This window comes from Pelodiscus sinensis, chromosome 19 (assembly GCF_052426305.1).
Source record: "Pelodiscus sinensis isolate ZL-2025 chromosome 19, ASM5242630v1, whole genome shotgun sequence".
Lineage (NCBI taxonomy): Eukaryota > Metazoa > Chordata > Testudines > Trionychidae > Pelodiscus > Pelodiscus sinensis.
This window is the reverse complement of record NC_143070.1, coordinates 34,903,099-34,929,490: the sequence shown is the minus strand read 5'-3', so window position 1 is coordinate 34,929,490 and position 26,392 is coordinate 34,903,099. Positions and strand designations below refer to the sequence as shown.

General features: G+C 58.4%; 3 protein-coding genes across 3 annotated transcripts in view; 2 read left to right on the top strand and 1 right to left on the bottom strand.

The window, feature by feature from the left end:
* LOC142823182 (butyrophilin subfamily 2 member A2-like) overlaps positions 1 to 16,912 on the top strand; it is a 147,200-nt gene extending 130,288 nt beyond the window's left edge. The window contains exon 7 of the transcript XR_016347395.1: positions 15,527 to 16,912. The gene's annotated coding sequence lies outside the window, so the exon portion shown is untranslated. The remainder of the gene's footprint in view (positions 1 to 15,526) is intronic.
* On the top strand, positions 5,798 to 16,912 carry LOC142823137 (E3 ubiquitin-protein ligase TRIM21-like). The gene is made up of 10 exons (XM_089771347.1): positions 5,798 to 6,422; positions 9,762 to 9,787; positions 9,931 to 10,034; positions 10,363 to 10,490; positions 11,457 to 11,482; positions 11,626 to 11,729; positions 12,106 to 12,242; positions 13,517 to 13,542; positions 13,690 to 13,802; positions 14,998 to 16,912. Exons 1-10 carry the CDS (start codon positions 6,015 to 6,017, stop codon positions 15,474 to 15,476), a joined length of 1,551 nt encoding a protein of 516 aa, XP_089627473.1. The 5' UTR covers positions 5,798 to 6,014; the 3' UTR covers positions 15,477 to 16,912.
* Positions 16,913 to 18,551: 1,639 nt separating this feature from the next.
* LOC102451876 (uncharacterized) lies at positions 18,552 to 23,684 on the bottom strand. Its single transcript, XM_089771351.1, has 2 exons — positions 23,530 to 23,684; positions 18,552 to 20,670 (listed from the first exon to the last, which is right to left on the bottom strand). Exon 2 carries the CDS (start codon positions 20,660 to 20,662, stop codon positions 19,136 to 19,138), a length of 1,527 nt encoding a protein of 508 aa, XP_089627477.1. The 5' UTR covers positions 20,663 to 20,670; positions 23,530 to 23,684; the 3' UTR covers positions 18,552 to 19,135.
* Between the last annotated feature and the right edge of the window lie 2,708 nt (positions 23,685 to 26,392).

Sequence of the window (26,392 nt, the reverse complement as noted above, 5' to 3'; positions counted from 1 at the left end):
CACGGCCCTGTCCCAGCCCCAGCCGCTGAATTCCAGGCGGAGGTGCGGGCGGATCCCTCCTTGCAGGCCCTGAGGGACCGGGCTGACCTGGGTGCCGCTCAACCCCTAGGAGGAGATTGCCAGGAGAAGTTCCGGTGGGAGAGGGGATTTCTGTACCGGGAATGGCTTTCCCCCGGGACGGTAGGCAAGTGGGGGCTCCAGCGGCAGCTGGTGGTTCCCCAAAGGTATCGCCGCAAGCTGCTACACCTGGCCCATGACATCCCGTTCTCGGGACACCAGGGGATCCGGCGCACGCGGCTGAGGCTGCTCCAAAACTTGTATTGGCCGGGGATGTTTGCAGCTGTCCAGCGGTACTGCCGGTCCTGCGACTCCTGCCAACGGGTGGGGAAGGCCCAAGACAGGAAGAAAGCTGCATTGAGACCCCTGCCCATCATAGAGGAGCCTTTCCAGAAGGTGGCGATGGATATTGTGGGGCCCTTCAACAGAGCGACCCGGACAGGGAAGAAATACATCCTGGTGGTGGTGGACTTTGCCACCCGTTACCCCGAGGCCGTGGCCCTGCCCTCCATCGAGGCCAACACGGTGGCAGACGCACTGCTGACCATTTTCAGCAGGGTGGGGTTTCCCCAGGAGGTTCTCACGGACCAGGGATCCAACTTCATGTCGGCCCTGCTCCGGTGCTTGTGGGAGAAGAGTGGGGTGCAACACACCTGGGCCTCGGCGTATCACCCCCAGACCAACGGGTTGGTGGAGAGGTTCAATGGGACTCTGAAGCAGATGCTACGGACCTTTATGCACAAACACCCGCAGGACTGGGACAAGTACCTACCCCACCTGCTGTTTGCGTACAGGGAAGTGCCCCAGGAGTCCACGGGGTTCTCGCCGTTCGAGCTGTTATATGGGAGGCGAGTGAGGGGCCCCCTGGACTTATTGAAAGACGAGTGGGAGGGGAAGGTCTCCCCGGAGGGTGAGCCGGTCGTGGAATACGTCCTGACATTCCGGGAAAGACTTGCCGAGCTCATGGGCCTGGCCAGAGAGAACCTGAGCAGGGCCCAGAGGAAGCAGAAGGTCTGGTACGACCGCAATGCCCGGGCCCGCGCCTACGCTACCGGGGACCAGGTGATGGTCCTGATCCCCGTGCGGAAGAACAAGCTGCAAGCCGCCTGGGACGGCCCCTTCAAGGTGGTTAAGCAGCTGAACGAGGTGAACTACGTGGTGGAGCTGACGGGCCGGACGCGCGGCCAGCGGGTATATCATGTTAACATGATGAAGCCGTACTGGGACAGGGAGAACTTGGTGCTGGCCGTGTGTAAGCCCTGGGAGGAGCAGGGGGAGGATCCCCTGGTGGGCCTGTTCCCTGGGACCGGAGAGGACTCAGCTGGAGTCAATTTCCCTCTCGGACCAGCTCACCCCGGCCCAGCAGGCCGAGATCGGGGAGGTGCTGCGCTCCCACCAGCAGCTGTTCTCCAACAAGCCGGGTCTCACCAACCTGGCTGTACACCGGGTGCAGACGGGCACTCACCCCCCCGGTGCACTGCTCCCCATTCAGGGTCACAGGGAAAACAGCCCAGGACCTGGAGAGAGAGGTCCAGGACATGTTGGCCCTGGGGGTGATCCAGCCGTCCTCCAGCCCCTGGGCCTCTCCCGTGGTGCTGGTTCCCAAGAAGGACGGGTCGATCCGGTTCTGCGTGGACTACCGGAAGCTCAACGCCATCACGGTGTCCGATGCCTACCCGATGCCAAGGCCCGACGAGCTCCTGGACAAGCTGGGGGGAGCTCGCTACCTCACCACCCTGGACCTCACCAAGGGCTACTGGCAGGTGCCGCTAGACCAGGAGACCAGACTGAAATCGGCCTCACGCCACTGGGGCTCTATGAGTTCCTGGTCCTGCCCTTTGGCCTCAAAGGGGCGCCGGCCACCTTCCAGCGCCTGGTGGACCAGCTGCTGCAGGGAATGGAGAACTGTGCCCTAGCGTACATCGATGACATCTGCGTCTTCAGCCAGTCCTGGGAGGACCACGTGGCCCAGGTCAGCCAGGTACTGGATCGGCTGAGGGAGGCTGGGCTGACTGTAAAGGCTGGGAAGTGCAAGGTTGGAATGGCTGAAGTGTCCTACCTGGGCCATAAGGTGGGGAGCGGCTGCTTGAAGCCAGAGCCGGCCAAAGTGGAGGCCATCCGGGACTGGCCTGTGCCCCAGACCAAGAAGCAGGTCCAGGCTTTCATTGGGATGGCGGGGTACTACCGGAGGTTTGTGCCCAACTTCAGCTCCATCGCTGCCCCGATCACAGAGCTGTGCAGGAAGGGGAGGCCCGACAGGGTGGTCTGGACGGAGCAGTGCCAGAGGGCTCTCTGTGCACTGAAGGGAGCCCTGGCCAAGGCCCCAGTGCTGGTAAACCCAGACTTCGACAAGCCCTTTATCGTGTTTACTGACGCCTCGGACACCGGGCTGGGGGCGGTGCTGATGCAGGCGGACGAGAAAGGGGAACGTCACCCCATCGTGTACCTGAGCAGGAAGCTGCTGCCCCAGGAGCGGAGCTACGTGACCGTAGAGAGGGACGCCTGGCCATGGTGTGGGCCCTGCAAAAGCTGCAGCCGTACCTGTTTGGCCGGCGTTTCACGGTGTTCACCGACCACTGCCCCTGACCTGGCTGCACCAGATGAAAGGGACGAACGCCAAGCTGCTGCGGTGGAGCCTGCTCCTGCAGGACTACGACATGGAAGTGATCCACGTCAAGGGGAGTGCCAACATCATCGCTGACGCGCTGTCCCGTAGCGAGGGGCCCGAACTTCCCCAGGTCACGAGCGGAGTGACCCTGCTCAGTTCGCTCTCGGAGGGGGGAGAACTGTGACGTAGTGGGGGTACTTGCTGGGATGTGGTGACTCCTGCTGTCTGGAGCAAGACCCAGCAGGGAAAGCCTCACTAGGCAGAGGTAATGCCAAACTTGTTGAACCAGTGGCCAGACACCCCCCATGGAGAGGAACAAAGGAAGGTGGATGCTGCCCTGACTGGGGGGCAGGGCTGGAAGTGAGTGAGTTGGTGGCTGGCTGTCGGAGGGCATGGAGGAGAGCCTAGGGGAAGGGGCTGGAGTTTAGGGGCCCAGTCTCCCCATCTCAAGGGGGCCTGAGGCATCCTAGCCCAGTTCCTGTGACCAGATTACATCTGTGCTGCGCTGTGCTGGAGGAGCAATAAACCACCCTCAATTCCACTGGCTGGTACAGTCTGTTTGTGCCATTTCGGGGTGCAGGAGACGGGGGACCCCCAACGCGCCGTCACACGTGTGTGAGAAGAGAGTCTGTGGCCAGTAAAACTCTGGGTTCAGTCCTGCGAGCCAAGGCTCAGAGGAGCCTCAGAGGGACCCCGACGCCCCGCTCAGTCAGCCTGGCCTGGCCAGTCAGGCTACGTCTAGACTGCATTGCTTTTCCAGGATACTGTGTCCACGGAACATGTCCGCTTTTTCAAAACAAATTTTGAAAGACCAGAGGCGTTCGTTCGCCATCCTTGTGAACCTCATTCTACGAGGAATAAGGGCGGCTCGGAAGGGCACTTCCTTTCCCAGTTTGGTGCCGTGTAGATGACAAATTTGGAAAAAGCCTCTTTCGAAAGTAAATCGGAAAAAGATCCACAATGACCGCAAATGGCGAGTTGTTTTCCCGATTTACCAGTGCAGTGTAGACCTAGCAAAAGACTGACCTGAGCACCAATGGACTGGTCACTAAGTGCTTCCATTGGGCTCCAGGCCTGGGCTGGCTGGCGGGGAGGCGCTGGGCTCTGTCACATCCGTGCTCAGGGTGCGTCCGCCCTGCCAGCCCGTCGGCTTCCCTGGGGGTTTGACACGTTGGCTTTTACACGAGGAGCCTGAAATGGCCTGAGACCCCTCCCTGCCTGAGCCTCTCCCTTCCTGAGACCCCCCCTGCCTGAGCCCCCCCTTCCTGAGCCCCTCCCTGCTCACCCCCTGGCCCTGCTCTGCTGGGCGGGTGGGGGAGGTGCTGGAAGGGGGCTCGCTGGGCTGCAAATGCCTCAAACTCTTGGCCATCGGGCGCCCTGCAAAGCCCACGTCTGGGGCACTGGGACGTCGGTCGGCCTCACCCCCGCTCAGTGTGGGCCTGTCACAGCCCTGAGCCGTGTCGCTGGGCTGGGCTTTTAGTGCAGAGCTGGCCTCGGCCACGGGAAGAATTCTTCCAGCCGCCTGGCCACCGGCTCCCGAGGGGGGAATTAACAACAGCCACGGGAACCTTCCCTTGGTGGAGCAAGGAGCTCTTCCCGCTTCCATGAGTGCCTGAAGAGGATCCCTAACGGCTCAGATAGCTCCTCAGTGGGTCCCTGGTGACTTGAAGTCATTTAACGTCTCTAAGTAATATTTAACCTATTTAACCAGAAATCCTACCTCTGCATCTACAGAGGAGGTAGGAGAAAAATTGTTCTCCCTGGCCTCTGAGGACAGGACAAGAAGCTTAAACTGCAGCAAGGGAGGTTGAGGTTGGACATGAGGAAAAACTTCCTGTTAGGGTGGTGAAACACTGGAATAAATTGCCCAGGGAGGTTGTGGAATCCCCATCTCTGGAGATATTTCAGAGCAGGTTGGACAGACGCCTGTCAGGGATGGGCTAGTTGGTGCTTGGTCCTGCCGTGAGGACAGGGGATTAGTTCTCCTCTTGGGATCCCTTCCAATTCTCTGATTCGGTGGCTCTAGGATTTAAACTGGGGTTCGCTAGTTAGATGTCTCATCTCTGCTAACCGTGGGGGTGAAAACTGAACTTCCTATTGTTAGGTCAAAGGGTCAGGTCATGTCACTGCCCAAAACAGCACAATAAAGGGAAGTCGGGCAGATGCAGGTGCAGCGAGACAAGACTTGAAAAATGACTACGCTAGTGGTTCTGCGCAGACCGGTTTGTTTACTTTACGCTGTATGCTTAACCCGGTGAAAAATAAGAACTGGATATCTGTCCTCTTGTCTTCCGTGCCTCCTTGGGGTAACTGAGTAGCTCCAGGGGGCAACGAGCCCGTTTGGCTAACACTCGACGACCGAGCAAGGAGCCTGCCCTGTCCTGGGTCGTTTTCTTGTTTCTAATGTATTCAGAGAATGTTTTCTTGCTTCACCTTTGTGCCACTCATTAATTTAAATTCATTGGGCTTTGACCTTTACAGTTTTGTCCCGTAATGCCGTCCCTCATCTCCCCAAGCCCCCCGGCAGAGAGAAAAGGTCCGTGGGGGGCAGGAGACCAGGGTGGGTAGAAGAGACACCAGGGGGCTGGGAGATCCCAGACGGGAGAGAGGCCGAGGAGAGGGGGGTGCACTGTGGGGGGGGAGCACAGGCCCTGGGGTGAGAGCTCAGCGCGGGTGCTGGTGCTGGGGGGAGGCTGCACCTGTCTCTGTTTCCCAGGGGCGGGGGCCTGTGGTTTGTGGCTCCTCACAGGAACGTTACTTTGGGGCCGTGGCGCGGGGCTGGGCTGAGCGTTTCCTGCGTTCTCACGGCTGCGGCCGAGGCACCGAGTCCCACGGGCCACCCGGGTGCAGGCGGCTGCACAGAGATTTCTGGGGCGAACACGCTCTGGGTTTCTCTGCACTTCTGGGGGGGCATTGAGGACACTGGGCTCGGCGTGTTGGGGGGTTTTGCCTCTGCCCAGCCTCACAGACCTTCCCCCCAGCTCAGTTCTCTGGGGCGGGTCCAGCCCGGCTCAGGCTGCAGGGTCCCACGGACGGGCCGTCCGTATGCGCATGGGGGGGGGGGGGTTCCACACAAGAACATTCCTGCAGGAACTTGGCAGCCCTGTCTGAGCGCGAAGCCTTATTGCCTGCGGGGAGGTGCATTCAGTGGTGCAGAGAGAAGCTTTTTTATGTTCCTTAGAGGCCGGTGGTGTTTGTTCAATCTCTGGCTTCCTGGAACCATTCAAACACGGCAAGGCCCTTGGGCCTGACACGATATCTGAGGGCGAGGCACCTTCCTGCCGCCAGACGGACACGTTAGGAGGTGTGTGAAGGTGGCAGGGAACTTGTTTGTCCTCTGGAAAGCACCATGGCGGCTGCAGAGCCTGTAAAGGACCTTAAGGAACGAGCGACTTGTCCCATCTGTCTGGAGTTATTTCGGGACGCTGTGATGACTGAGTGTGGACACAGCTTCTGCCGGGAATGTATCGCCCGGCACTGCCAGGGAGACGGAGACGTCGCCTGTCCTCTGTGCAGAAAGAAGTTTCAAAAGGAAAGCCTACGGCCCAACTGGGAGCTGAGGAACATGGTGGAATCCTTGTTACGTTCACAAACTGGGGGAGAGCCGAGAGGAGGGCCCATGTGTGAGGGACACCAAGAGCCTTTGAAGCTCTACTGCAAGGCAGATCAGACGCCCATTTGCCTGGTGTGCAGGGAGTCCCAGGCTCACCGCGGTCACTCGGTGGTTCCCGTGGAGGAGGCTGTCCAGGAGTACTGGGTAAGCACCGTTATTTGGTTTTGTTCGTTAAACTGCAGGGGGGAAGTAAACATGTCTTTACTTTGACTCTAATGGGCCACTTTTTCAGAGAGGGGTGGGGGCGGGGACATGAGCCCCACACAACTATCCCTCTGAAATCTGCGTTCCAGTCGGCCCTTCCACCGACTGGCTGGTCGCACTGACCTTGTACTGCCCTGGCTATAGGGGGAGGCCGTGGAATTTCTCCCTGGTGTGTGTCGTGTGAGGCCAAACTAATAGCGGCTGCAAAATCAATGGTCAGCCTGAGCGGTTAAGACAGACGGTGGCAGGGCTGTCACTGGAGACTTGGCTCCCAGAGGCGAGATCTTTCCCTCGGCTGTTTGTACTGGAGAAGGAATTCATTTTTTTAAGCCCTTCAGTGTTTTGAGCCACGGGGCTGACTCCACGTTTCCCGGTGCAGTTAGAGACCCACATGTGTGTGCACAGACCCTCCCGACCAGTCACTGCTTAAGCGCCGACCTGTTGTCCTGATGTACGCGCCGTACACTGAAAAACAGAGGGACCGATTTTCCAAAGCGAAATAGGCAGAGTTGTTGACTTGAACTCCCACGACTTGAACTCGAGTCAGACTTAAGTCACCGACTCGACTTAAGACTCGACTCCGATTCATGGTTTGTGACGTGAGACTCGACTCGAGACTTGCTAATTTTGTTAAATTGACTTGGTGGAAAAATTGTCCGAAAATGCCGCTATCGATGGCTTGTACAAAAGTGACCTGACATTTTTTAAATGAAGCCTTGAGACTTGACTTGGGACTTGACTTGAAAGTGACTTTAGGGACGCGAGACTCGACTTGGGACTTGACTCGAAAGTGACTTTAGGGACGCGAGACTCGACTTGGGACTTGACTTGAAAGTGACCTTAGGGACGCGAGACTCGACTTGGGACTTGTCTCGAAAGTGACTTTAGGGACGCGAGACTCGACTTGGGACTTGACTTGAAAGTGACCTTAGGGACGCGAGACTCGACTTGGGACTTGACTCGAAAGTGACTTTAGGGACGCGAGACTCGACTTGGGACTTGACTTGAAAGTGACTTTAGGGACGCGAGACTCGACTTGGGACTTGACTTGAAAGTGACCTTAGGGACACGAGACTCGACTTGGGACTTGACTCGAAAGTGACTTTAGGGACGCGAGACTCGACTTGGGACTTGACCCGAAAGTGATTTTAGGGACGCGAGACTCGACTTGGGACTTGACTTGAAAGTGACCTTAGGGACGCGAGACTCGACTTGGGACTTGACTTGAAAGTGACCTTAGGGACGCGAGACTCGACTTGGACTGGACAATGACAACTGGAAGACAACACTGGAAATAGGTATTGACATGAACTGCCCCAAAACTCCTCAGCACAGTCTGAGCTGTCCGGGGATCCCTCCTCCCCTTCCAGAAGGTGGAGAGGAGCAAAGGTGAAACCTCGGAAACCAGAGACCAAACATTTCTGTCTCTCTCTCTGTCTCTCTCTGTGTATATATAAAAAAACTTTTCCTGTGGGATGAAAGTGACGTCATCATCTCACTTTGCCTTCTGCGCGCAGCTTCCTCCCCCAACTCCAGTGCCCTGGGGTCAGGGCTGTTATGGCCTCGTCCTGGTGGTCGGGGTGGGGAGAGCCGGGGCTTCCTACCCCCAGAGAGGGGGGGTTGGTGAGCACAGGGAGCGGGAGGGGGGGCAGCCTCCCTTCATTAGCAAACCTCACACAGTCTGCTAGCGCGTACAGACCCACAAACCCTGGGGATGGGACCATGAGAGTCTACCCAGACAAAGAGCCATTGTCGCCTTCGTCGTTTGGTAGGTCGATAATAACCCAACCATCCGGTATTGTCTCCCCTCTTCCCCCTCCGCTCCAGAGGCGGTCAAGGCTCCCCTCCCCACTGCTGGCCCTGCTCCTGGGTGCCAGCCCCAGCCACTAGGCTCTGCTGCCAGCTCTGGCCAGGTCTGAACTGCCCACTACTGGCCCTGGTGCCTCCAGGCCCGGCGGGGGCTGTGCTCCCCACTGCAGTCAGCCCTGCTGGGGCTGCGCTTCTGAACTTGACCAGCCAGGGCTCCGGTCCAGCAACATCCACAGTCCTGCAGGGTCACGGATGTTGCCAGACCCGAGAGTCCTGGGGTTTAGCGGCTCAGGCTGTGGCTGGCCCAGGCGGGGGGGCTGTTCCTGAGATACATGCAGAGTGCACAGGTGTCCTGTGGGTCAGCCCGGTCCCGTGTCAGCCCCTGAGGACACTCGTCCCCTGGTCTCAGGCAGGGTCAAGCAGCCGGTCAGGAGGCCGAGGGCTCCAGGGGAGAAACACCGGCCCTTGCCCAGGTGCAACCTCCAGGGAACAGCCCTGCAGAGTCAGAGTTTGGACACCTGCTTCCAGGGGAGGGGAAGCTGCGAGGGGCAGGTGGTGGGAGCAGCAGCAGCAACCAAAGGCCTTGGCAGGTCAGAATGAGTCCGGCAGAAAGGGATCTAGGGGTCAGAGCAGACCACAAGTTAAATACGAGTCAACAGTGTGACGCTGTTGCAAAAAAAGCAAACCTGATTCTGGGCGGCATGAACAGCTGTGTTGTGAGCAAAACATGAGAAGTCCTAATTCCGCTCTGCTCTGCGCTGCTCAGGCCTCAACTGGGCTGTTCTGTCCAGTTCTGGGCACCACATTTCAAGAAAGAAGTGAAGAAATTGGAGAGGGTCCAGAGAAGAGCAACAAGAATGATGCAAGGTCTAGAGATCGTGATCTAGGAGGACAGGCTGAAGGAATTGGGCTTGTTTAGTTTGGAAAAGAGAAGACTGAGGGGGGACATGAGAGCAGTTCTCAGGTATCTAAAAGGGCGTCATAAAGAGGAGGGAGAAAACTTGTTCATCTTGGCCACCCAGGTTTGTTTATTTACCGGCGCTCCAGCCACGGAGCCTCACCACTCCCCTTGGCTCCGTTTCGTCCTTCACAGCCAAGGGGCGGGCAGTTAACGTGTTTCTCAAAGTGATTCCTCAGGAAACTGTCAGAAACGCTGGTCTAGCCCATCCCTGATTGATGACCCTAGAGACGGGGTTTGGCCCTACCATGAGGGCAGGGGACTGGACTTGATGAACTTTCGAGGTCCCTGCCAGGTCTGTGACTGTGAGCCGGCTTGGAGTTAATTTCCTGAGGCACCGAGCACCCTCTGCTCTACTGTGGACACAGACAGGGAGGCCAGGCTGGACAGGAGCAGGCGGGGGGCTAACGAAGGAGGCATTTCTGTGGTTCCAGTGAAAGATCTCCAGGTTCTCAGGCAGAACCGCACAGCAGAGCGAAATCTGAACCCTCGTCTCTCTGCTTCCCCCCTAGGCGGATGCACCGTCCCGCGGTGACAGGTGGGTTTGTCTCCCTGCGAACCCCCCTGTCCCCCTGAATCCCTGGGGCTGCCGTTTGCAAGGCCCCTGCTCCCCCCTCCCCTGGGAACCGGGTGTCCTTGTGTGGAAAAGGCAGCGAGAGTGACAGACAATCTCCGGTCCAGCCTGCAGGATCTGACCTGGGTAGGAGCAGCCCTGGGACCTGCAGGGAGCGGGCAGGTCGGCATCTCTGCTGTTCCGGTTGGACGGGCGGCGCGGGGCTACAGAGGTAACGGGAGCGAAGGCCCCGCGGGAATGTCCCTGCCCTGAACTCAGCGCCTGGCGCAGGGGCCCTGTGGGTCTGGGGCTGGTGTCTGTGCCACTGGGGCAGCCCGGTCCCCTCGTGCAGGTTTCCCTGCCCTCCGCTGCCGTCTCAGGGAAACCGGCTGGTTGCTGGGGTGTGAGAAGGGGGGTTATAGGCAGGGGCTGGAAGCCTGTCGGGGCGGGCCAGAGAGGTTGTTCCCATTCAGCCAGTGGGTGGGGGGGCCACGGGGCAGGAGCAAGGAGCTGGGCAGGGCCGAGCTGTGTGACTGACCCCACCCTTGTGTCACACGCAGGGCCAGGGGGGGAGGCGCCGGAGAAGCAGGAAGCGACTGAAACTTGTGTCGGTGAAAAGGCTGCACCCCTGAGGCGGGCGGCCAGAAGTCGTCACCGGAAATATTGTACAATAAGTGAACTCAGCCAGGTAGTTGGAGCAGCCTTTCCAAGAGCGATGGAGGCCCCAGGGCCCAGGGAAGCTCCGGTCTGGCCTGCAGGGAGACTCAGGGAGCCAGAAATTCAAAAATCACTTTTATTCGCCCGCCGTCGTGTCCATGAATGTGCATCGCACTTAGCTCGGCGTCTCTACGTGCGACTCTACACACACACACACCATGCGCCGGCAGGTTGAAGTTTGCTCCCCCCCTCCCCCCGCGTGCAAACAAGCGCGTGACGCTGCCCCGTGCGCAGGCCGACCCCCACCCCCACAGCGGGAATTTCTTCCCAATCCGGTCGGGTTATCGACACGTCTGTACAGCCCCCTCTCCCCCGCCCTGCCTGGTCCCATCCCAGTGAACGGTCCGAGCGCTCGCAGGGGACGTTTGCAGACAGCACGGGTACGGGGAGAGCAGCAACGACGGGAGAGGCGGGGGGGGGGGTCACTGATACACAGCTGGGTGTGAGGGGGGGAGCTGGGTAGGCCCCATTCAGCCCCCCCCACCCCAGCCCATGTCCCCAGCAGCCCCCCTCCCCCCCGTGTGGGGCACTGTGGTGATTTCTCTTGAGATTAGTGCTGGGAGGGGCCCCCAGAAGGACTCAGGGGGGTGCTGGGCAGGCTGCCCTGCCCCACAGGGCGTTGTCTGGGGCTGGCCAGAGTGGGGCAGCTGGGATCTACCCCTCCCCCCCTCCCTCCCCCTTCTGCCGACCCCCCTCTGCCCGGTGAGCCGGGGCTGCCCAGGCTGGGGCAAAGGGCAGGGGCTGCACGGCCGGGCGCGGAGGCTGAGTCTGACCCGAGGGCTGGGACAGGCCGGGAGCAGCCTGGGACCAATCCCAGCCCAGAGACAAAGCCGGGGGGGGGGGCTCTGGGGGCCAGAGGGCGACACGTCCCCAGGGCAGGGGCAGAACCCTCCTGCCGAGCGAAATCTGAACCCTCGTCTCTCTGCTTCCCTCCTAGGCGGATGCACCGTCCCGCGGTGACAGGTGGGTTTGTCTCCCTGAGAACCCCCCTGTCCCCCTGAATCCCTGGGGCTGCCGTTTGCAAGGCCCCTGCTCCCCCCCCCTCCCCGGGGAACCGCGTGTCCCTGCCTGGGAAAGGCAGCGAGAGTGACAGCGAATTTGTTCAGGTTTCAGGCTCTGACCCCTGTGAAACCTGGGATGGGGCCTGGCGGCAGCGGGCAGGTCGGTGTCTCTGCTGTTCCCGAGCGAGGGGCGGCGCGAGGCCGTGCAGGTAAAGAGAAGGGCCCTGCTGAGACAGACGTCGGGGTCCCTGCTCTGATTAGTGCCTGGGTCCAATAGGCCCGTGTGTGTTCAGGGCCCTTGTCTGGGTCCCTGGGGCAGCCCGACGCCCCTTGTGCCCCCTCTGGGAAAAGCCCTGGGCGGGTTTCCCTGCCCCCAGCTGCTGGCTCAGGCCTGCCCAGGACCCTGGCCGTAGAGAGGGACACCGGCTGGCTGCTGGGGTATGAGAAGGGGGTTTATAGGCAGGGGCTGGAATCTCGTCCGGAGGCTGTTCCCATTCGGCCAGTAGGCGGGGGCCCAGGGGGCAGGAGCAAGGAGCCGGGCAGGGCCGAGCTGTGTGACTGACCCCACCCTTGTGTCACACTCAGGGCCAGGGGGGGAGGCGCCGGAGAAGCAGGAAGCGACTGAAACTCGTGTCGGCGAAGAGGCTGCAGCCCCCAGGCCTGTGCCCGGAGGAATTCACTGGAGACATCCCACCATTGGCGTGATCAGGGAGCTTGGCCAGGTACTTGGTGCCGCCCTTGCTGGGCCCAGGGTCCTGGGAAGCTCCGGTCTGGCCGGCCTGGAAAGAGCTGACAGAAATTGAAAACTCCTTTCTATTCGCCCGCCGCCGTGTCCCGGGGCTCGTCCAGCCCGTCGCTCGGCGTCTCTACGTGGGACTCTGGGATGAGGCACCGGCCGAGTCACAGCCCCTCCGTGAGCCTAGCGCAGGGCCACCCCTCGGGGCCGGGCTCTCCCCGTCTCGGCGTCTCAGAACCGCCTCAGTCCCCGCCCCCCCTTTCCAACGCCCCACGGGAGCTGGGCCGGTCGCCCCTCTGCCCCATCGGCTGCTGGTCGCTGTTCCCAGCCTGCGGGAGCCCAGAGGGGCCCAGCCTGCAGCCTGCCCGGCCCTCGGGCCCTGCCCCCAAACCAGGGTCCCAGCTGGGACAGGGAGCGAGGGAGCCGCATGGGCCCGGGGACCCGTCGGCCTGGAGCATCCGGGAGCTCCGCTTGCATGGAACCACCTCCCCTGCACACCAGCACTGTGCCCTGCTGGGCCGGGAACTGACGTTTGCTCCCCCCCCCCCCCCCCCGTGCGCAGGCCGACCCCCACCCCCACAGCGGGAATTTCTTCCCAATCCGGTCGGGTTATCGACGGGTCTGTACAGCCCCCCCCTCCCCCGCCCTGCCTGGTCCTGTCCCAGTGAACGGTCCAAGCGCCCACAGGGGACGTTTGCAGACAACACGGGTACGGGGAGAGCAGCAACAACGGGAGAGGCCGGGGGGGTCACTGGTGCACAGCTGGGTGTGAGGGGGGGAGCTAGGTAGGCCCCATTCAGCCCCCCCCCGCCCGTAGCCCCAGCAGCCCCCCCTCCCCCGCGTGTGGGGCACTGTGGGGATTCCTCTCGAGATTAGTGCTGGGAGGGGCCCCCAGAAGGACTCAGGGGGGTGCTGGGCAGGCTGCCCTGCCCCCACAGTGCGTTGTCTGGGGCTGGCCAGAGTGGGGCAGCTGGGATCTACCCCTCCCCCAACCCCTCCCCCTGCTGCCGGCCCCCCTCTGCCCGGTGAGCCAGGGCTGCCCAGGCTGGGGCAAAGGGCAGGGGCTGCCCGGCCGGGCGCGGAGGCTGAGTCTGACCCGAGGGCTGGGACAGGCCGGGAGCAGCCTGGGACCAATCCCAGCCCAGAGACAAAGCCGGGGGGGGGGGGCTCTGGGGGCCAGAGGGCGACACGTCCCCAGGGCAGGGGCAGAACCCTCCTGCCGAGCGAAATCTGAACCCTCGTCTCTCTGCTTCCCCCCAGGCGGATGCACCGTCCCGCGGTGACAGGTGGGTTTGTCTCCCTGCCACCCCCCTGTCCCCCTGAATCCCTGGGGCTGCCGTTTGCAAGGCCCCTGCTCCCCCCCCCCCCCCCCGGGGAACCGTGTGTCCCTGCCTGGGAAAGGCAGAGAGAGTGACAGACAATCTCCTGTCCAGCCTGCAGGGTCTGACCTCGGCGGGAGCAGCCCTGGGACCTGGATGCAGCGGGCAGGTCGGCGTCTCTCCTGGGGGGCGTGTGGCCCTTCCCCCTGAGTTACAGGGGTGTGCAGGTGAGGAAAGGGGCCCTGCCCCGTGGGGGGTGTTCACTGGGTCCCCACATTCCTTAGGGCGTAATGGAGCCAGCCCAGCCCCCCCGGTGCCCGCGCTGGTTTTCCATCGTCGGAGGGGGGGGGACGCTCCACTCACTGGTGTTTGCTCCGGAGTAAAGGCCGTGCCCCCCCCCCCCCCGTCTCTTCCCCGGGGGAAGCTCTGGGACTTCAGGCTTCTTCTGTGCTCTTGGGGCCACCTGCCCCTCCCCCGCCAGTCACAAGGACGAGGCGCTCGGGCTCCCCACTGCTCCAGGGGGGCCTTTACGCGGCCCCGAAACTCAGTGGCTGCCCCTGGGTGTGGGAGGCAGCCGGGAGAGCCCCGGTCTGTCCGGCCGGCAGCCTGTCCGTCACCTGGCCCCACAGGTGGAAGGGGGGGGTCTCGGGGATCCCCAGGGGCTCAGATCCAGGGGGTGGGGACAGGGGGACCAGACAGCAACCAGAGCGGGGGGAGGGCAATAGGCGCCTGTACAAGACAAAGCCCCGAATCCCAGCACGGTCCCTGCAGCATCCGGCCTGCTGGTCACCCTAGAGGACACGGCGTTAGGAGCCGAGCGGGAGGGACGGGAATCTCTCAGCCTGGTTCCCTGCATCCCACTGTCCTGTGCCAGGGCTGCAGGGCCCCACGCCCAGATCCGGGTTTGTTTTGTGTCACTCCCACCCCGGCCGGAGGGCAGGAAGTGGGTGGGTCCAATTCAGCTTGTCTAAGGGGGGGGGGCTGGGAGAATTTCACACATTGACCAGAGATTTCCATGTTCAAAAGAGCCGCCAGAGGAGGGTGAATTTCTGCACTGAGCAGTGTCTGAGACTCCTGGTCTCCCTCACTGACAGTGACCCAGCACTGGCCCCTGCGCTCACACAGGAGGCCGGGACGTGGGGCTCTCCGCTGGGTGTCGCTGGGCCTAGCTCTGCGAGAACTCACTTGAATTCTAGAGCAGACACTGGACCTGGCTGGTCGGCGTCTCTGCTGGTTCCCACGCCCGTGCTGCCCACGTGGGCTCTGGTGGATGCCAGCTGAGGGGGGGGGGGGGGGGGGCAGCTCTCAGGCTGGGGCATTTCCTGCTGCTCAAATGAGCAAACCTGCCCCATTTTGAACAGTAAAACCTGGATTTCTCTCTCTCTCTCTCTCTCTCTCTTTCTCTCTCTCTCTCTCCCCCAGTGGAGGTGACTCTGGACCCAGCCACGGCCCATCCCCAGCTCGTCCTGTCTGAGGATCGGAAAAGCGTGAGACGTGGTGACATCTGGCAGCAACTGCCCAAAAACCCTGAGAGATTTGACACTTGTGTTTGTGTGCTCGGGTCAGAGTGGTTCACCTCGGGCAGACATTACTGGGAGGTGGAGGTGGGACCAAAGAGAGGCTGGGAAATCGGAGTCGCCAGAGACTCTGTGCAGAGGAAGGGAAAGATCCAGCCAAAACCTGACTTTGGGATTTGGGCTCTCGACTCCTTTCATGTATCTCAGGAACCCAGGAAGGTCGGTGTTTATCTGGACTATAGAAGGGGAGAGGTGAGATTTTACAATGCAGAGACCATGGCTCTGATCTTCTCTCTCACTGCCAGGTTCACTGGGAGACTCGTCCCTTTCTTCCGCCTCTGGGCTGTAAGATCCCGTCTCTCATTGTCCCCGTGCCAGAGGTGAACGTTTCACTGCCCCGCAGAGCCGTTTAGCTGCTCATTCATAGACACCAGGTTACGGCTCCGGGTGCAAGTCGACAGCTGGTGTCTGAGCGCGAACTTTGTATTTTCCTCTTCACACAGACGGGTGTGGGGGGGTGGGAAGGGAGCTGTGTGAACTATTGGGGTTACCATTTGTGAAGACCATTTGTAGCTTTATTGTGAATACTAACTGTAACTCCTGTTTCCTGTCTGCCACCCACCACTCTAATGTCAGCGCGGCCGAGGCCTGGTCTGCCCTGAAATGCTGGGTCTGGCTTCTGACACAGCTCGCTGGAAACTCTGGTTGGTTGTTTCCTTTCTTGGGCTCACCAGGGCGCTGGTGTAGACACTGCTCCCCGTTTCCCCGTTGGGTGGGAGGACGTGCTGCCCTGTCTCTGAAGCAATGCTGCATGGTCACTGGGCATGCTCCATGCTCAATTTGCAATGGAAGAGGTGCCAGGACTCACGCAATTTCTGCACATTCATAACTGCTCTGGCAAAAGCCCAGACTAGGAGCTGCCAAGCTGATGTAGCCAAAAATGTGTATTGTAGTGTTGATTCTCAGACACAAGTATGCTGCATAATGATGGGATGTGTACAGATTTGTGTCGAAGTTGTGTGTGCTTCTGTTTCACCCTGTTTCTCATGAGTCTCATGGGCAGAAAGTGTCCGCCCTGCAAACTAAGTTGTGTCTTTTAGTAACTCAAAAGCTTCAGAGGGGGACCAAGTTAGTCTGTAACTGGAAAAACTTAACAAATTGTCCAGCAGCATCTTAAAGACTCACAAAACATGCAGATATTGTCATGAGCTTTCGTGGGCAAAACCCACTTCCTCACAAGACTGGAGTACAGGCAGTCCCCAGGTTACATGGATCCGACTTACATCAGATCCCTACTTACAAACGGGGTGAGGCAACCCCGCACTAGCTGCTTCCCCCCAGCAGACCAGGGAGATGTGAAGCTAGCGCCCCCCCCCCAGCAGACCAGGGAGATGCGGAGCGGCTTTTCTCAGCAGACACCTCAGCTTGAGAATAAAGGACTGAGGGAAGTGAGGTGTGGGAGAATAAAACTGAGCTCTGGAGAAATGTTTGGCTAGAGTTTCCCCTACAATATGTACCAGTTCCGACTTACATACAAATTCAACTTAAGAACAAACCTACAGTCCCTATCTTGTACGTAACCGGGGACTGCCTGTATTAGAAGTCCAGTTCTAAAATAAATAGGGGATGGAGGCGAGGGGGTGGGGGAAAGGAAGGTGAATTAGAGTGTTCATGTTACATGAAGCTGATAGAAAAAGTGCAAATTGTTCTTAAGTGCCCACTGCTTGGGATGTGGAAGGTCGTGGGCTAACCAGGTGATGTCTTTGTTCATACCTTTGTGCTGGGTCCCACACCTGTAAATAAAGTTAAGTTTCAAGGCTTCCCTGTGTATTTGGCTTGTGGAATTGGCTTTGAGTGACTTTGAGATCCATTCATGAGCGCCCAGGCGGGTTAACTCTGTCATCCTGTGTGTGGGGTGCTTGGCCCGTTGTGTGGTGTGAGTGGAGAATGTGTGAAAGGCATCAGGAAAGTCCAGACCATCCAAAAGCCTTGAGACACTTGGAGATGGGGAGAGAACACCCCTGGGGCCTGAGGCTGGCTGGAGGCTGAATAAATTAGCAGACTAGCCGGGCCCTGGAGGCAGGCAGACACTCAGGAAGGGAGGCAAAACAAGAGTTAAGGAAGCTGGCCACAGACATCGAAGAATAACACTGGAAAACGCAGATTAACGCTCTGAGGCTGTGCTCCGGGAGTAACCCCAGAGACAGTGACCGAGGAGTCTTCTCTGCCCATACGAAAGGGTGTTGGAAAATAAAACCCTGCACTTTAAATAAAGAAGAGTTTACTGAAGTAATCCGAGAAGAACCAATAACCATCTATAAGACTGTACAAATGAGAGACACCAGATGAAAAAATGGTAAATCAAGTAAGTGAAACAATTTTCCCACCCTTAAATAACCTCTTAATTAAATAGGACATTCTAAAATCCAAAGCATTGAATGGAGTAGTGTTATAAAACGGAGCCTAAAGATCAAAAAGCTCTGGGGATTAACCTCAAAGGTAGTCACTTTATTATTTGGGATACTAAAAACAGCCACAGGCTGTTTATCCCAATGAAGAGTAACTAGTAGTTAAGCCTTTTTGACAGAATTAAACACCTGTATTTAAAGAATCAGTATCAGAGAGCCAAGTATAAACTCGGTCTAGAAACTTGTGTGCAACACGGTCATTCAACATGGTGCTAAAACTTTTAAACTAAAAATGGACGTGGACAAAACTAGATAAATTGGGTAGGACGAGAAAATGACACGTAGCGACAGTTGAAATAAAATCAAACAAAACTCTGACTACTGCTTTTACTTCACTAGTGACTAAGACCAGGTCTACAAGATACACGACTCCAGTTATGAGAACTGCTGAGCTGGAATCAACATACCTTGCATCCAGGAGCGGCCCTAGACGAGCTGCCGGCAACTGGCACCCTAGGCAAAACGCGTGATTGGTGCACGATCGGTGCCCCCGCCTCCAAAGCCCTCAACGGAAGTTTATCTTGGCACCCTAGAAGACCGTCTAGGTCATCTGTATTGACGGGCCACCCCTGCTTGCATCGATTTTTCTGGGGTGGCCCCATAGTGGGAGCTCAATGGAAGAAGCTCTTCCCTAGACTTCCTTTAGTTCTTGCAACTGCCTGGGTTGATGGAGGCACCCTCAGCATACGATTTAGTAGACCCTTATAAGACCTGCTAAATCGAACACCGGAAGATCAATCTTTGGAGTGCCAGTCTTCCCGGAAGTGACAACAACCAGCCTGAATAAAGCATCAGGTTTCTTTGGGACCTTCCCGCACCTGATCGGCAGAGGAGCACCTATCACCAGTTACGAACTGCCAACAGAGACAGAGGCTTCCCTGGAGGCCGGATACGGGTACCTACGCACACAAAAAGGACAGGAAACAGAATACCCCATCTCATTAGCATCTTCAGAGCTTCTTGAGACGTAATAATCAAATTCCATCACGTATTAAGAATGTAAAATTTCGTTTAATTGGTTAACCGGTTAAGTGTAAGGTTTAACCGATTAAAGAAGGGACAGGCTGGGGAGGGGGCTCTCCACCCCAGCTGGACTGAAGCAGCTCCCCCACCCCCCACCCACTCCCGACATGGGTGGGGCTGCTCTGTTTGGGCTGAAGTATTCCCCACCCACACTCCCAAGTATAGGTTAATTATCTGGTAAGTATCATCCCTTAAGGGAGATGTTTACCAGGGAACCGGTTAACCGGTTGCCCTTTCGTATCCCTACACTGCATGAGATTCTTACTGCAGCCTCTTGTCCTGCAGACTCTGATCTAGAATGTGTCTGTTTTAACAACAATTGTGCGTCCTCGTGACACGGCCACTCCAGCCTCACCTGAGCCGGTAGCATCTCTGCTGCTCTATCGCCAGTTGAAGCTTAGCCCACACCTAGGGCAGTTCTAGGGGTTTTCTCCAATGTTTGAGTGTCAACTAAAACTTTTCCCGGACACCCTGTATTTGTCATGTTTCTCCCTGGGAGGGAGTTTTCTGGAGATTATAAGCACTAAGCAGTTTCAGAAACATTTCCCACAATCAAGATGCTTGCAAGGGCTTCACTCTGCTGTGGATTTTCTCATGCGCTGTCAGGGCTGACCGTGACCTGAAGTTTTTCCCACACTCGGGGCATTTAAAGGGTCTCTCCCCCGTGTGGATTCTCTGGTGAGCGATGACGTTCGAGCTCCGGCTGAAGCTTTTCCCGCAGTCGGGGCAGCGGTAGGGCCTCTCCCCCGTGTGGATTCTGTGATGTAGCAGGAGGTTGGACAGGTGGCGGAAGCTTTTCCCACACTCCTGGCACTGGTAGGGTCTCTCCCCTCTGTGGATTCTCTGGTGTTTGGTGAGGGTGGAGCTGTCCCGGAAGCTTTTCCCACAGCTGGGGCATTTGTAGGGCCTCTCGCCCGTGTGTTTTCTCGCGTGTCGGGTGAGATCCGAGCTGCGCCCAAAGCTCCTCCCGCACTCCAGGCATTTATAAGGTCTCTCCCCGGTGTGAATCCTCTGGTGTATAATCAGGTCTGAGCTCGAACCGAAGCGTTTCCCACACTCGGCGCACTCAAAGGGCTTCTCTCCGGTGTGGACTCTCTGGTGTTTATTCAAGTGCGATCTGTCCCCGAAGGTTTTCCCGCACTCCTTGCACTTGTAGGGCGTCTCTCCAGTGTGGGTTCTCTGGTGTCGGGTGAACTTCGCCAGCTGAACAAAATGTTCCCCGCACGTGGGGCATTGGAAAGGTCTCTCCCCCGTGTGGGTCCTCTGATGGGCGAGCAGGTTCCCGCGCCGGCTGAAGCTCTTCCCACACTCGCCGCACTTGTACGGGCTCTCCGCCGCGTGAGTTCTCCGGTGCGACAGGAAGGGCGAGCTCTGGCTGAAGCTTTTCCCGCAGTCCTTGCACAGGTAGGGCCTCTCCCCCGTGTGGCTTCTCTGGTGCAGCAGGAGCTGAGCGCTGTGAGCGAAGCCTTTCCCGCACTGGGCGCACCGGTAGGGTTTCTCCGCCAGGTGGGTCCGCTGGTGGGCGCGGAGGTAGGCCTTCTGGCCGAAGCGTTTCCCGCACTCCGGGCAGCGGTGGGGCCTCTCGCCCGTGTGGGTGCTCTGGTGGACGAGCAGGTTCCCACGCCGACTGAAGCTTTTCCCGCAGGCGGCACAGCTGTAGGGCCTCTCCCCCGTGTGGGTTCGCTGGTGGCCAGCGAGCGTGGAGCTCTGGCTAAAACCCCTCCCGCAGTCGGCACACTTGTAGGGTCTGTCTTCCGCGTGGGTCCTCTGGTGGCTGAGGTAGGCCGATTTCCAGGGGAAGCTTTTCCCACAGGCGCCGCATGTGTAGGGCCTGTCGTTGGGCAGTCGCGGCCCAACAGCTTCTTGGATGTTCGTCACCCCTCTGCTCCTGGGCGAGGATTTGCGGGGGTTCGCCCTGGCGTGGTTACTCTGCCGCCTCTCCAGCTTGCACCGACTTTCAAGGGCTTCCCCCTCCTCGGCGTGCTGAGAAACATCCTCTTCTGGCCTTCCTGGTACCATCTCGCCGGGTTCCACGAGCTCGGGACCTTGCGGGTTCCCCTCCTTGTTCTCACTCACCATCCTCTCACCTGCGGGGACAAAGAGACAGTCCAGACAGGAGTCACTCTGTGTGCTGGGGGGAGAAGGAGATTTAGGGCGCATCTATACTGCAGGGCTTAATTCGAAATAAGTGATGCAAATGAAGCTACGTCAATTGCGTAACTTATTTTGAAGTCGCTTATTTTGAAATAGGGCGCGTCTACACAGCTCTGGTTTCGCAACAGAGCGCTCTTCCCCCGACTTCCCTTCCTCCTCGTACAATGAGAGTTACAGGAGCTGGGATAAGTCCTCCAGCTCGACAGTATTTCGACGCTATTTCGAAGTAACTGCCGGCTGTGTAGACACGGACGAAGTTATTTCTTCTGCTTAGCTGGGCGTCTGCTCCCCAACACGACCAGTCTGCTATCCACTCCAATGGGCTTGCAGGTTAACTAGAGGAGCACCCTAACCCTCAAATCCCTTTGCAGCATTCCCCTGTGGGGTCCAGCCATGCTCCTTAGGAGCAGTGCGCTTGTGCGGCCAATCTGGAGAGATCTAAATGCTGCCCAGCTGGTTAGCAGAGGACCAGAACCAGACACAAGACTCCAGCTGAGGCCTAATATAAAATCATGAGTGGTGTGGAGAGGGCGGATACAGAAAAGTTATTTGTTAGTTCCCATAATAGAAGAACTAGAGGACAGCAAATGAAATTAATGGGGAGCAGGTTTAAAACTAATAAAAGAAAGTTGTTCTTCACACAGCGTGTAGTCAACCTGTGGAACTCCTTGCCAGAGGAGGCTGTGAAGGCTAGGACTATAATAGAGTTTAAAGAGAAGCTAGACAATTTCCTGGAGGTTAGGTCCATAAAAGGCTATTAGCCAGGGGATAAAATGGTGTCCTTGGCCTCTGTTTGTCAGAGGCCGGAGAGGGATGGCAGGAGACAAATCGCTTGATCATTGTCTTCGGTCCACCCCCTCTGGGGCACCTGGTGCTGGCCACTGTGGGCAGACAGGATACTGGGCTAGATGGACCTTTGGTCTGACCCAGTACGGCCGTTCTTATGTTCTTATGAGTAGAGCGGAAGAACGACTTCTCGTGTCTTGCTCACAACACACCTGTTCATGCAGCCCAGAATCACGTTTGCTTTCTTTGCAACAGCATCACACTGCTGACTCCTATTCAGCTTGTGGTCCACTATAACCCCTAGATCCCTTTCTGCCGGACTCCTTCCTAGACAGTCGCTTCCCGTTCTGTGTGTGTGACACGGATTGTTCCTTCCTAAGTGGAGCACTTTGCAATTGTCTTTGTTAAACTTCATCCTATTTAACTCAGATCATTTCTCCAGTTTGCCCAGATCAGTTTGAATTATGACCCGTCCTCCAAAGCACTAGCAACCCCTCCCATCTGCAAACTTGGTACCATCTGCAAACTTAATAAGCGTCCTTTCTATGTCAGGGCCTGCTCGTTTGCCCACAGCCTACGGCCCAGTTGTTTGCAGCCCACGGTGCAATTTGGGTTTACGTGGGAGTCAAAACAAAAAAGTCGTCAATAGAATGGTCTTCTGTTGAGATGCGTTTTACTAGTTACATTCCTGGACTGGCATTGCCCATTACAAGTGCCGTCATACCGCTGGCAGTCGGGTCAATGTTGCATTCTAGTCATATCAGCAGAACTGACTTAAATGGGGCCTGCGTGTTGCATACTCTTGCCTTCATCTTTGTATTCATGCCTGTCACTGTGAAAGAAGCTATTCGCATAGACATTTGCATGTCTATGCAACCACACTTCAGTTGCAGCCCGTGGCCTGTGCTGTATCATTGTGGCCCCCGGGGGCTTGCAAAGTTGAGTAGCCCTGGTCCATGCCAATATCTAAATCCTTGACGCAGATACTGAACAGACCTGGTCCCAGAACCACTGAGTCTACAGCTCAGCAGCAGAGCTGGCGACTAAACATCGATCCGACTGGAAGTCTGTTCGTCAGCTCTGCCTTGACCCAGACTTTACCCCGTCCCGGGAGCTGTACCTGGGGTTCACACCTACACTCGTCCCCACCGGGCGTTCAAGTAAGTCCTCACAGGACACTCCCCTATGTACATTCTCTGTCTCACCAAAAAAACCGGACGGTCCTACACCCCCCTTGCCAGCTGGCTTCCTGGGGTCCTTGCATCTCACAAGCAAACCCAATTCCCTGTCCCAGCCCGGAGCTCCACCCTGCACCCCAAACCCCTCATCCCCAGCCCTACCCGGAGCTCCACCCTGCACCCCAACCCCCCATCCCCAGCCCTACCCGGAGCTCCACCCTGCACCCCAAACCCCCCATCCCCAGCCCTACCCGGAGCTCCACCCTGCACCCCAAACCCCTCATCCCCAGCCCTACCCGGAGCTCCACCCTGCACCCCAACCCCCCATCCCCAGCCCTACCCGGAGCTCCACCCTGCACCCCAAACCCCCCATCCCCAGCCCTACCCGGAGCTCCACCCTGCACCCCAAACCCCCCATCCCCAGCCCTACCCGGTCCCCCGCCTCCAGCTGCAGGTTCGTGACTCTGGCTGTGACCCCCCCCCCCCACGAGGCCGGACTCCTGCTCTCACCACTAGGCATGACCACCACCCCCTGGGCCCTGGCTCCCTTGCCCGGAGGAGAGGCCCAGTTCTAACACCCGCTCCCATCCCAGTCTGGCCCGGGGGAGGGCACGGACAGACACGGGGAGGGGGGATGTCTGCCCGGAGGGTAGAAACACGGAGCCACCTGCTCATCTTTACAGCCCGGGCTCCCCCCCCCCGGCAGGGGCAGGCGCTGGCTTTCCTCCTGCAGGGGATGGGGCTGGGCGGGGCTGGCAGCCAGGACCCCCTCCCCCCCCATTGCTCCTGCTGCCCCGCCCGGCCCTGTGCCCGGGGCGCGCCCCTCACCTGCAGGCTGCGGCTCCGGGGCTGGGCGCAGGGAGCCGCGCTGGCTCCAGCCGGGCCGGGCGCCGCGGGGCGCTGGGGCCGGGGCGGGAAGGGAAGGGGCCGCCCCGTGCTCCGGCCTCTCCCCGCCCCCAGCCCGGGGAGGCGCCTCCCGCCTCGCTCCGCCCGCCCGGCTGCGGGGGGGAGGGGGGGGGCAGAAGTGGATCCGGAGCCCCCCTGGGAACGCGGGGCCGGGCTCGGAAAGGGGGGAGGCTGGATCGGGCCAGGCCGGGGGGGGGGGGGGAAGGCCCCGATTCGGAGGGAGGGGGGAGCAAAAGAGACAGCGGAGGGCGGGGACACACACACACACACACACACACACACACACATCACAGGCAGAGACACACAAAAATCCAGGGATCTCGCGCGCTCCCGCTCTCTCTCTCTCTCACACACACACAAAAACTCCGGGAACACAGACACTCTATCCAGGGAAGGAACACACATACACACACACACACTCAAAAACCTCTGGGAACACAGACACTCAGTCCAGGGAGGACACACACACACAAATCCGGGGATGTCAGACCCAGACACAAATCCAGGGATGGCACACACACACACACACATGCACATACATACACACACTCTCACACACACACACACCCTGTCCAAGGAAGACACACACACACACTACTCAGGGAACACAGACACTCTATCCAGGGAAGACACACACACAAATCTAGGGATGGCACACATACACACACACACACTACTCAGGGAACACAGACACTCTATCCAGGGAAGACACACAAATCTAGGGATGGCACACATACACATACACTCTCTCTCTCTCTCTCTCTCTCTCTATCCAGGGAACACACACACACAAATACAGGGATGTCAGCTATCACTAAATACAGGGATGTCAGCTATCACTATTCTATCACTATTCTACAGGGATGTCACACACAGATACAAATCCAGGGATGTCACACACACACACACACACACTAACTAGGGAAGACAAATGGAAACACGCATGCAGGTGCACACATACTCTATCCAGAGAAGACACACACACACACACACACACACACTGTATCCAGGGAAGACATACACATACTGTCCAGAGAAGACACATGCAAACATGCACGCACGCACGCATGCACACAAACACACACACACACACTATCCAGGGAAGACACTCACACACACAAACATCCCCTACTCCTTCCCCTGAAATAATTCCTTGGCAGTCGGAACAGTTCCCAGATGCCGAGTGGTTCCCTGGCACCTTTGGGTCCGTCCGCACAACGGGACATGGTCGAATTCAGATGGGCAATTTCAGCTACGTTAGTTACTGATGTAGCTGAAGTCAAAGCACCATAACTCAGCTTGTGGTGCTGTCCACACAGCAGGAAGTCAACTGGAGCAGCTCCCCTTTGACTTCCCGTGCTCCTCGTGGGAACAGGCCCGCTGGCCTCGCCCGGAGCGCCCCCTCACTTCGAATTAGTGCGTCTTCACTAGACCCGCTCGTTCGAACCCTGGAAGATCGACCGCGGCAGCTTCCATCTTCCTCTGCCGTGTAGACGACCCCTCGAGAGCAACCAATCGATTAGGTCCAGAGCGCCCGTGGGTAGAACTCACTTTCTCAGAGCTCCTGCCCTGGTACATATGTTAGTCGGAGGTGCATTGGCCTGCTCGTTTTCCAGCGCCAGACGAACATGGCCACCCCTCTGAGGCAGCTCCCAGGTGTGTCTTATCGGCACCGCCTAACGGCCAAGGGGCTTTTGCACCTTTCCAGTATTCATGTACATACAGCGTCCACGCCAGCGTTCCCTGGAAGCCGGGCGCTTTGGGCGGAGGGAGAGATTCCAGGGCTGCCCCGCTCGGCTGTGGGTTTCTAGCGGTGGTGCGCGCGCACATGGCTCAGGGCACATAGAAAAATTGATTCTGAACATGGATGGGAAAAGGCCGCACGTGGATGGAAAAAGTGAGAGGGCACGTTGTTCATGAGGCCTGTTGTCTGTAGCGCTAGGTCTCTTGGGGTTAGCGCTGTGCTGATGGGTGACCTGGATTACAGTCTGAATTGCTTAGCTAGCTCCATCCACCCTGTCGATCTACCTGTCCCCACACACACCCCCATCTACCTGTCCCAGGTACCGTCTTTACCTATCCCCACACATCTCCCCAGCTAATCTATCCATCTATCTATCCATCCTCATATACCCCATCCTCTATCCATCTATCCCCACCCCCTCTATCTATCTATCTATCCCCACCCACCCCCTCTATCTATCCCCTCACCCCCCTCTATCTATCTATCTATCCCCACCCACCTCCTCTATCTATCTATCTATCTATCTATCTATCCCCACCCACCCCCTCTATCTATCTATCTATCTATCTATCTATCTATCCCCACCCACCCCCTCTATCTATCTATCTATCTATCTATCTATCTATCTATCCCCACCCGCCCCCTCTATCTATCTATCTATCTATCTATCTATCTATCTATCCCCACCCACCCCCTCTATCTATCTATCTATCTATCTATCTATCCCCACCCGCCCCCTCTATCTATCTATCTCCACACCCCCCTCTATCTATCCCCACCCACCCCCTCTATCTATCTATCTATCTATCTATCATCCTCCCCCCCCCCCCCCACACACAGGACGGGCCCGGGGCAGCGGCACTGGGGGGGGGGGCAGGGAGGGGACCGAGGGAACGGGGGGGGGGGGTGACTGAGGCTCAGAGCCAGAGGTGCTCGGTCCCAAGCCCGTAGCCAGGCGGGGAGTCACTTGGCTGGGGGTGCCCGGGAGGCGAGCGCAGACCCCCCCCCCCCCGGCTGCAGCCCGGCCCCTCCGAGCCGCCC